This window comes from Lithobates pipiens, unplaced genomic scaffold (assembly GCF_037356315.1).
Source record: "Lithobates pipiens isolate NorthernLeopardFrog02 unplaced genomic scaffold, aLitPip1_a1.2 Scaffold_25, whole genome shotgun sequence".
Classification (NCBI taxonomy): domain Eukaryota; kingdom Metazoa; phylum Chordata; class Amphibia; order Anura; family Ranidae; genus Lithobates; species Lithobates pipiens.
Window position 1 is genome coordinate 203,966,282 of NW_027507787.1, and position 12,042 is coordinate 203,978,323.

The 12,042-nt window shown below is 41.3% G+C and overlaps 1 protein-coding gene across 1 annotated transcript in view; it reads left to right on the forward strand.

Annotated features, from left to right (window-relative positions):
• Positions 1 to 12,042, forward strand: part of LOC143930833 (uncharacterized) — a 156,025-nt gene that overhangs the window by 32,678 nt on the left and 111,305 nt on the right. Inside the window, exon 6 of the mRNA XM_077455452.1 lies at positions 7,076 to 7,210. Coding sequence (XP_077311578.1) covers positions 7,076 to 7,210 — 135 coding nt within the window. The remainder of the gene's footprint in view (positions 1 to 7,075; positions 7,211 to 12,042) is intronic.

A 12,042-nucleotide genomic window follows, 5' to 3' on the forward strand; every position in this document is an offset into this window, starting at 1 on the left:
AGACATCTTAACACCTCCAATGATGGTTGTAAAAACATTATCCAGAGTGCTAACAAGTCCATCCACAGCCTCAGGTGGATTACTGTCTATATCCTGTACAGGATATAGAATGGAGATGAGCCATTCTGTACAGGCTTGTATGTGGACATTTATCCTTTACAAATTCACAATTGTGTTTTACAAGAGTGACATCACTTCTTTCCAGATATGTTATAATATACCGTACAAGAGTGACATCACTTCTTTGCAGATATGTTATAATATACCGTACAAGAATGACATCACTTCTTTCCAGATATGTTATAATATACCGTACAAGAATGGCATCACTTCTTTCCAGATATGTTATAATATACCGTACAAGAATGACATCACTTCTTTCCAGATATGTTATAATATACCGTACAAGAATGACATCACTTCTTTCCAGATATGTTATAATATACCGTACAAGAGTGACATCACTTCTTTCCAGATATGTTATAATATACCGTAGAAGAGTGACATCACTTCTTTCCAGATATGTTATAATATACCGTAGAAGAGTGAGATTACTGCTCTCCAAATCTTTAAAATATACAAAAGTGACATCACTGCTCTTCAAAAGTAATTTTTTTTTTTATACAGGAGGATATCACCGCTCTCCGGATTTAAATTATATTATACAGGAGTGACATCACCACTCTCCAGATATTAGTTATATTATACAGGAGTGACATCACCGCTCTCCGGATTTAAAGTTTGTTATACAAGATGACATCACTGCTCTCCAGATTTACGTTATATTATGCAGGAGTGACATCACCGCTCTCCGGATTTAAATTATATTATACAGGAGTGACATCACTGCTCTCCAGATATTAGTTATATTTTATTTTAGGTACTTATATAGTGCTGTCAATTTATGCAGTGCTTTACATATACATTGCACATTCACATCAGTCCCTACCCTCAAGGAGCTTACAATCTAAGGTCCCTAATAAACATTCATACATACTAAGGACAATTTAGACAGGATCCAATTAACCTACCAGCATGTCTTTGGAGTGCAGGAGGAAACTGGAGCACCCGGAGGAAACCTACACAGGCACAGAGAGAACATGCAAACTCCAGGCAGGTAGTGTTGTGGTTGGGATTCAAACCAGCAACCCTTCTTACTGCCAGGCGAGAATGCTATCCACTACACCACTGTGCTGCCCTATACAGGAGTGACATCACCGCTCTCCGGATTTAAAGTATGTTATACAGGATGACGTCACCGCTCCCCAGATTTACGTTATATTATGCAGGAATGACATCACCGCTTTCTAGATATAAGTTATATTAAAGAGGAGTGACATCTCCACTCTCCGAGTTTAAATTATATTATAAAGGAGTGACATTCCCGCTCTCCAGATTTAAATTATATTATAAAGGAGTGACATCATCGCTCTCTAGATATTAGCTATATTATACAGGAGTGACATCACCGCTCTCCTTATTTACATTATATTATGCAGGAGTGACATCACCGTTCTCTAGATATACATTATATTATACAGGAGTGACATCACTGTTTTATAAATATAAATTATTTTATACAGGAGTGACATCACCGCTCTCCGGATTTAAATGATATTATAAAGGAGTGACATCATCGCTCTCTAGATATTAGTTATATTATACAGGAGTGACATCACCGCTCTCCAGATTTACATTATATTATGCAGCAGTGACATCATCACTCTCTAGATATAAGTTATATTATACATGAGTGATGTCACTGCTCTCTAAATATAAACTATTTTATACAGGAGTGACATCACTGCTCTCCAGATATAAGCTATATTATATAGGACATCTTCACTCTCCAAATATACTGTAAGATATTGTATGCAGGAGGGACATCACCGATCTCCAGATATGTTATATTATACAAGAGTGAGATCACTGCTCTCCAGATATGTTAAGATATGCAAGAATTATATCACCTCTCTGTATTTAAAAAAAAAAAAATATACAGGAATGATATTACTGCTGTCCAGATATGTTTGTTATATTTTACAGGAATGACATAATCGCTCTCTATTTACACGTTATATTATACAGGAGTGACATCACCACTCTCCAGATATATGATATATTCTACGTGAGTGACATCATTGCTCTCCAGATATAAGTTATACAGGAGTTATATCACAGCTCACCAGAGATAAATGATATTACATAGGAGTGACATCCCCCTTTTCAGATAGAAGGACTGAGATTCCTGTTCCGAAATGACAGAGTCATATAAATCCCAGTGACTATTCGGTCTTTGGCTGTGTTCACAAATGTCTGAATCAAATCAGCCCCTGCTGCAGCCTCTGATATTGTGCCTTGCTATGTTGCAGTCTGATCACTGGGGGGGGGGGGGGGGGGGGAGACTGAGGAAATGCTTCCTTCTGCCAGCAGCAGACTGATGACATCAACTCAATTTAGGCAAAGTCAATGACTGGAGCTGAAGGACAGCTTTTTAATGAAAAGCTTTTCTGAAAAATGAGACTGTTGCTGTATATTGTGACATGTCAGGGATTTATTCATGCAGACCTGTAAAGTAACTGACTGCTCCACTTATTAGTAGTTCAGATTGTAAGAAAATAGTGTGAAGTGTGTCACAAGCTGTAGGTGATGCTTCAGTGCAATCCATGCCCATGTAAATATAAAGAACCTGAGAGCCATTGTAATAGCCAAAGAAAAGCTGTGCGCTCCTCTGAAACTAGCTTCACTTGTTTTTTTTCCTGACAAATAGGTTTTCATGTTCTAGAATCGTTCTGCTTTATGAAGATGTTGCTCGTAGCTTGCATGAGTTTTTATTTATTTTAATTGAATTTGTGTTACATCATTAATTAGATTGTAAGCTCTTTAGGGAAAACATGGCTATATTTTCAGTCCCTAACCTGTTGTTATTATGACATCACATCCGCTGCGGCTTTAATCATATGAGAGGCGGTTTCCTCAGCCGTAGCTCTGCCCTCAGGGGGGTTTAGCACCGTCGGTCAGGGGAGCCTTGCGCGGCCTCAAACACTTGCAACATTTTGACAATTTGTAGTTGATATTCTTGTATTACCCTTTTAAGACCCTAATAATAGGTTTTTCTTCAACGCTGCATTCAAACATTAAAGGCGGTGAATTCCTCAGTCACCTGTGTTCATTTATGACTAATTTATTATGGAACATATCATAAACTGCTTCTGACATCCAGGCCTCTTCTTGCTCATAAATCTGTTTCCACGTGTTTACATAACTTGCGCTGAAGTTCAGGAAGGGACCTCCAGCGCTGGGGGGGATTTAACCCCTCGCTGTGACCTAGCGCAGGTATGAGAGCCCGATCGGGAAACATTGCTCTCCAGAAACCACAGACAGATGTGTCAGTGATTCAGGTACCATCCAGGCGTGTTCTGTGGCCAATTATTTCTGGGACGGAAATTCTGCAAGAAGCTGTGACGTAGAATATGATGCAACACCGCAACTGGTGCTAATCTGACTATGCCTGGGAAGATAATTACAAAAAATAAAATAAAAAAAAGACGCATACCTCTCTGCAGATTACCTGATGTTGCAGAAACCTTCCTTTCAAATTCTTTATATACATTTTCCAGCATACACAGAACAGAAAATCAGTTTGGTCAAACACGTGAACGGAGTGTTCCTAAAGCTAAACAGTATAAACCAGAAGAACAACACCAATTATAATTAGTAGAAGTACATGGACGGCCGTGCCAGGTCACCCGGCAGAAACCTTCCTTCTGGTCAGCCAGATGATGGTTCTTCTCAGTGTTGTGTCAAGGTCTATTAACAGTTAAATTGATGCTAAACACACTTTTAATTTTACATTGTCCCTTGTCTTTCTGTATGTGGATGATGGCACTGTAATTATTATTATAATTTTTTTTTTAAACCCCTCTAAGTACCTTTTTTCCTAATTGATATACAGCTGTCACATGACCCAGCTCTTTCCCAGCCTGTCTGCAGGGAAACAGTGGCAGAAGGAGCTTCTAGTCCTCTGCTGCTGGTCACATGTTCAAAATAAAGTAAAAAACAGCCTTTGGGATTCAGAGTAAAAATAAATAATATCAATAAACTGTGTTAAATTGTCATGTAAATACCATATTTATCGGCGTATAACATGCACTTTTTTTCCCCCGAAAATAGGGGGAAAATCGCAGGTGCGTGTTATACGCCAACAGGGTACCTCGCAGGGAAAGGAGGGGGGCGAGTGCCACCGGAAATCACCGAACCGTCATCTCCTCTCCACTTGGCTCACACGTCACATAAACAGTCGCGCTTCGCCTCCGCCACTGGCATTGGACCAGTGTTCTCTCTATCACAATGGCGGAGGCAGGACTGTGTATGTGGCTGCCGACTGAGAGCCGAGGAAACAGATGAGGGCTCAGTGATTTCGTATGAGATATGTTGAGCTGCATTGAGGGGGCAGATGAGTGCAGAACAAGCCACAGATGGGTACAGAACAGGCCGCAGATGGGCACAGAACTGGCCGCAGATGGGCACACAAAAAATTTACACTTTACTTCCGTCTTAAATTGGGGTGTGTGTTATACGCCAGGGCATCTTATACATCGATAAATACGGTATATATATTTGAAATCAAATCTTCATACATTTTGTGGAAATAGCCGTTGTTATGGCAGCAGATAGCTGGCAAAACCCTGGTATCTTCTTAAACAGCGGACGGTCCACTTTCAGATAAAAGTGGTCTCTGTGGTGAGATCCCTTTTATCGGCGGCAGGAGAGATGCCCCTCCTGTCGCTCCCCGGTGGTTTCTGCCGCTTACTGGAGCCGACGGTAGTGGCGGAGCCGATCCTATCCTCTCCCCTCTGAGACATGAAGCCGAATGAGGGAATGATGGCCTCCACTTGGCTCCATACCATTGGATGACGGAAGCGACGTCAAATGTCACTTCACCCAATGGTCTTACGAGGAAGATTTATTTCTATTGCTTTTAAGTGTAAATGTGAGATCTGAGGTCTTTTTGACCCCAGATCTCACATTAAAGAGGTCCTGTCATGCATTTTTTCTATTACAAGGGATGTTTACATTCCTTGTAATAGGAATAAAAGTGACCCCAATTTTTTTTTTTTAATACAGTGTAAAAAGTTAAATAAATAAGAAAAAAAATGTAAAGTGCCCCGTCCAGCCAAGCTTGCGCGCAGAAGCGAAAGCATACGTAAGTCACGCCTGCATATGAAAACAGTGTTCAAACAACACATGTGAGATATTTCCACGATCATTAGAGCGAGAGCAATAATTCTAGCACAAGACCTCTTCTGTAACTCAAAACTGGTAACCTGTAGAAATTTTTAAACGTAGCTTATGGAGATTTTTAAGGGTCAGAGTTGGCGCCATTCCACGCGCAAGCGCAATTTTAAAGTATGGCATGTTGGGTATCAACTTACTCGACGTAACAATGTAGAAAAAATTTGGGCTAACTTTACTGTTGTCTTATTTTTTAATTAAAAAAAGTGTATTTTCTTTTGTAAAACAAATGCGCTTGTAAGACTGCTGAGCAAATATGGTGGGACATAAAGTATTGCAGCAACCGCCATTTTATTCTAGGGTGTCTGAAAAAATATATATAATGTTGGGGGGGGTTCTAAGTAATTTTCTAGCAAAAAACAAAAACTAATTTTAACTTGTAAACAACAAGTTTAAAAAATAGGCCTGTCCTTAAGTAAATAATGGGCATGGAGGAGGAGGGAGGGAGTGCGCTGTCAATTACCATGGTGTATACACCCACATGTGTAACTCTATAGTCACATGGGCTGCTCAGATGTGATAGGGAGGAAATGCTCAGGGTAGAAATGCACTGAAAACTGAGCATGTGCAGAGCTGTCACCACAGCTTTGCTAAATCCCCATTTGCAGTGGTGACATGGATAGAAAAGGGAAAATAAGAAACGGCAGGATCAACCAGTTTTTTTGCAGAATACAGAAAGCAAATTCCATAGTGATTAAGTGAGTATGAATAGCATATCATACACCATTTATTGATAGTTTTCTTTAAATGTTGTGGGTTTAATGACACCTTAAATCAAAATTGCCACAGTCTGACTCAACCACAAATTAATGGCTTGGCTTTTCTGTCCGTAAGCAGAAAAGCACATTAGGCTCACCACACACATTTCAATCGTATTGTTCATTCTACTTTAGATCTACCAATAACAATTTAGTACCTGAACTGACTTGGTTGGATTAAAAAATATATATAGAGATTTTAGGTAGATGCTCTTGTTACATAGTTTGGGTAAATCTGAAGTTAATTGTGCATAGATTGTATAGTTAGCTGTAAAGTGTATGGTGATTCTTAGAGGTGTGTTATCCAAGCAGTACTTTACCATTCGGCAGTATCTATACCTTTATAAGGTTGCCAGTAATATAGGAATGTCCAGTCCAATAGTATTTATTGTTGGGCATATGTGGAGCTCCTCCTGGGAAATCAGAGAGGGTTCTGGGGAATTTTTGATGACTTCAGAGACCTTAAAACTGGACCATCTGTGCTGGTGACACCAGCCTAAAAATTGCTGGTAGTGCCACCAACCTATAAACTGCCGGCAGTGACACCAGCCTTCCAGAACATCGGTCTACAAACTTGTGGTGGTAACACTGGCCTTCAAAAAAAACTTCCATAACATTGGCCTGCAAACGGCTGGTGGTGACCCTGGCCTACAAACTCTTGGTTGTATCACCAGTACTTATGACACTGTTGATGGTCAACCTGGTTGGGGTACATCTGACACTGCGGATGTTGAGATTGGTCTTGGGACATCTGACACTGTTTGTAGTGCCACTGGGCCATCTACAATTGAGACTGTTCATGGTTACACTGGTCTGGGTACATCATCTGTCACTGTTGGTGGTTCCGGTACATCTGACACAGTAGATGGTGACACTGGTCTGGGTACCTTTGACACTGTTGGTGGTGAGTTCTCAGTAATTGCTGGAGCTTCAATAAGAATGTCCCTGGGGCCGAACATAGAGAATTACCTAACCTGTGTGTTTGGTTTTCTGTCCTACTAACTTGTTTGCAATGTTTTCAGCTTGTCACAGAAAGAAGAGGAGACTGTGACACTCAGAGAAAAGATATCTGCTGTGCAGAAGAAGAACCAGACATTGCAATCTGCAATGGCTGCTCTGAAACTGGAGGCCGAGGAGAGCCGGAGGAAAGCAGAGAAGTATTACTGCTATATATTATGTAGATAACTGATAGAAAAAGAAGTATCACTTTTATACCTTGTGTAGATAAATAATAGATATTCAATATTGTCCAATCGAAAATGTGCATATTTCCTGACTATACATCACCCAGACAATCAAATGTTTGCTATTATTTTATGACTTGAATTAGGCAGGTGAGAGGTTGATGATAGTTTAAATAACATTAGCGACCTTGAAAATCAATGTTTATGGGGTTTTTTTTCTCCATCCCCCCATTATCTTAGCATACACTGTTTTAGACTGTGCGTTGCACAAAGTATTTCTTCCTCTCTGGCGGTTCTATCGCAGCCCCTATAAATGTGTCTGAGGCACCTCTGACCACATCAGCACCTCTGTCTTCGGGGAAAGTTTTCAAAGTTCAGGTGAAAGTGCGTCCAGAGTTCATACAGAGGCCGGAGGGAATGTCGCTAATCCCGCCTTAGCGCGTCACGTCTCTGGAGACCTATTTGTGAGAGATTTCAAGGTGTTTAACAATTACCGCAAGATTACGGAGCCCTTAGATCTGGTCTTGTGTAAAGTGTAACTAGAGAGGAATGTGAGCAGTAGATCATGGTGCGAATCTCAAATCATTTCCACATTATTATCCAATGTCACCGATGTGTAGAGAAAGAACAGAGCTCACTGCTGGAGGAGTCTGAGCTGCTTCTCTAACTACACATTGTCAAAGAGAAGTGCATAACTGTTTATGGAGGCTTAACCGAGAGTTGGCTAAAAGCCACATGTGTGTCCAAGGATGTTCAGCATGAGGATGGCAACTATAGAGGGCGCTGAACTATAGGAATCCATCACCCCTCTTGCCTATTGGGGCCCATATTACCACACCCGTAATCTCAAATATTAAATGGATCTGAGTTTAAAGCGCCACAGCATAGGTTATTAATCCAGATAATTTTATTCCAGAGTTCACCTCCTTCATCAGGGTTTAGAGCAGGGGTCTCAAACTGGGGGCCCTCCAGCTTTTGCGAAACTACAAGTCGTATGAGGCATTGCAGGGCTGACAGTTACAAGCATGATTCCCACAGGCAGAGGCATGATGGGACTTGTAGTTTCGCAACAGCTAGAGGGCTGCCAGTTTGAGACCCCTGTCTTAGAGACTGATTCAACCAGCTGTTGATGAATCCAGTGCTTTATTTGGTTAAAATACCACATATATTTTATCTTTTAATCCAACCCAGCTGTTTACACTGTTTCCCATCCATAATCCCTGATAATGGGCATGAGGTCTGGCCTCCTTAAAATGTTTCTTCCATTTGATCTTAAATTGGATTGAAATTGTTATCTGGACTGTTAACCTGTAATGTGAATGTCTTAGATCTATTCAGTTGCATAGCAAATCAAGAAAACTGTGGAAAAAAATCGTTTGGTATGTAGAAGCTGCCAGCCCAGAATCCAGACACACTGTTAAAGCACCAGTATAACATTATTGCATAGAAACTAAAAGGATAATCCTAGGGTTCCAGTGCTAGTCATTCATTTCCCCAGGTAATTATTATTATAACGGGTTTATATAGCACTAACTGTTTGCATAGCGCTTTACAACATGACGTTAGACAGAACAGTTGCAATACAATTCAATACGGGAGGAATCGGAGGGCCCTGCTCTTTAGAGCTTAGGACAGTGACCATAGATAGTTACTCATTGTGACTAATATTACTGCAGCCGTAATCATAAATGCAAACTTAAAGAGGAGCTCCAGTCTCCCCTCAAAAAAAGGGTCCATGGGTCCAGCACTGTCCTCACCTGAGCCAATTTTTCAATGCGCAAGCTGTGCTTTGTGAATGGTCTTCTGGGACCTGTGATCCGATCTGAAGTTGAAGTGGGAACCTGTCAAAACCAGGTATCTCCCCCCCCCCCCCCCCCCAAAAAAAGTGCCAATTATTTAAGAGGAGAGGGATGCAAACAAGCGGAATTTCTCCTTTTGGTTGAAGTTCTGCTTTAATTCCAGAATTAGCTAGTAATGTTTCTAGAAATATGGAGGAAATATGACCCATTATGCAGATGCCTCCACCTCCAGGGTTCTTTTTGATGGACACAGCAAATACTTTCCTTGAAAGTTGTTATATATACATATTTGTGGGCCATTCTTGATAAATTCGGGCTCGGCTCTGGTTTTTGTAAGTGGGTCCGGTTGTTATACATTGCTTCGGGGGCATCGGTTAGGATGAATGGCTTTCAATCTCCTAGTTTCAGACTTTTTTACGGGGCACTAGGCAGGGGTATTTGTCTCCCCTGCTTTTTGCCCTGGTCATAGAGCCTTTGGCATGTCTTATACAGGCCTCTCCTGATGTTACTGGTCTGATTAAGGGAGACATGGAGGAAAAGATTTCCCTATAGAAATTGTTTGAGTAGGTTCATCACTACTTTTCATTCCAAGTATAAAAAAATTGACAAAAATTGTCCAAACACTGGAACATTCTTCAGCAAGACCCTCACCTAAAAACTTTCCTTCATCCACACCCGAGAGTCACATACCGCAGGGCGCCTAATCTCAAAAACAAATCGCTCCCAGCAAAAATAAAACTACCTCGGTCCTTTCTTCAGTACCCATAACAGGGATGTGTCGGAAAAAACTCTGCAAGACTTGCGAATTCATAGAGCATGGCCAAAAATCCTTCTGTACCAAAGGAACTACTTATCCTTTAAAGATATTCTATAGCTGCTCGTCTGATTACGTTGTGTATGGCCTCACTTGCCCATGTGGCCTAGTTTATGTTGGCCGAACAATTCGGGCCCTAAGACAGCATTTTGGAGAACATAGAAGGCTCATTGAGGGTGGGACAGATCCACACAGCAATCCCTAGACACTTTGCTATGACCCACCACAGATCTACTACTGGTCTACTAAAGGTGTGGGTCATAGAACAGATCCCTAGATATCTCTCGATGGCCGAATGTTTTAAAAAAGCTATGTGCGAGAGAGACCTATTGGAGCTACACTTTAGATGCCCTCTCACCAGGGAGTATCAATGAATGCATAGAACTGGCTACTATCCTTTAATCATTAACGTTTATCCTTTTATACCTATGCACCACACTAACCATATGTCCTTCTATAAGTAATAATTTTAGAGTTGTTTTAAATTTCATATCATTATTGCTATTATTTCTACATCACAATACCTAATTTTATATGTAATTTTTCATCATCTATATTACATCTAAACCAATTTTTTATATACACATTCTTCAGGTTGGTCTTCTAATCTTCTTATTTAATGGGGGTGGTGGGTAGTTGTAAGTATGGCTGCACCTCCCCATTTCCCTTCATTTCCCTTTTATTTCCCCCCCATTCCCAAACTACCCCCCTTACCCCCCTCTTTTTGACTCCCCCTTGACTTCTCATCTATTCTATTAATTTTCCCCATAATAATATACTATAATTAATATGCATCAGCATATATCTTTATGCCATCCACCTTGCACTATGTGCATAGCAGTGACCAGTTAGAAAAAAACCTGCATACTTCCATCTGAGGGGTTACTTACATAGCTCCTCCTGTTAGGCCTCGACTCAAACTATTGAGGTAAATCTTTTATTGGTATATTCAAATGGTGTGGCACGCTCTAAATAGCAAAATGTGATCTGATTCCCTAATCTGTTACGCATAAATCCTAAACTAATAGCTATTAAGTGATATTAAGTCCACGACCTAAAAAAACAAATATTACCAAATTGTATCCGTGCAAAATAGTGCTTCCATACTATAAGTTATATCTCAATTCAATTTACACAATCCAACCATTAGGCTGGGTTCATACCGCTGCGATGCGGGAACGCCGCGAATCCGCAGCGTTTTCCCGCATCGCACACCTCCCGCCGGCAGTTCACACTGCCCTATGCGGACGGCTGGGAGTGTCAATGTTATGTTAATGACACCCCCAGATCCGTCCGCATATCGCAGTGCGATCTGCCGACTCGCACAGGAATCGGATCGCATGGTGTGAACCCCCATGCGATCCGATTCTGTTGCGGACCAAAAAAAGGGTCCCGTGCGAGTTTGCTGCGGGAGCGCTGCGAATTCAGCCATACTATCTGTATGGCTGAACTCGCAGCGCTACGGAGATCGGATGTGATTTGCTGTGCGAATCACATCCGGATCTCCCCCCGCAGCAGTGTGAACCCAGCCTTAATGCTAATATGCTGTTAGTTGATCATACAACAACCTTTATCTAATTCCTAATTAATTGATTATAAAATACCAGGTAATAATAAGTGTGCAATATTTTCCATACAAAGAGTGCAAAACAATAAACTCGTATATGTAAACAGACTGTATTTGAACTGCATTATTATAAAGAACAAAGTGCAGGGGCGGCCCGTCCATTAAGGGCGCATGGGCACCGCCCCCCTCTCCATGCATCCGGCCCTTAGCAGGACACCGGATGCATGGATTCCAATGGGGGGGAGTGTTTTTTTTCAAAGCACCTGCTTAGAGCCAAAGGCTCTAATAAGCTTCAAAATAAGGTGGCCTCGGGCACAGAGAATGCGAACTAAGCCCACCCAGGTGTGTTACAATAGGAAATTTATATTCGCTATTGTAGCACTGATCCTCTTCCCAGCCAATCAGGAAGCGGGTCTTGAAGCGGTCACCGCTTTTCACCCTAATGAAGATATTGTGTTATCCTCCCTGTGTCCAACACTGGTGCACCCCAATGAGATTTCTCTCTATTGCCTCAAGGTAATGCTGGTTCTCAGGGTTTACCTTTCGGTGACTTCCTCGTTTAGGCAGTTGGATTCCCTTTTTGCCATTCCTGAAGGTCTTAAAAGAGCATTTCAGGCTAACAGAT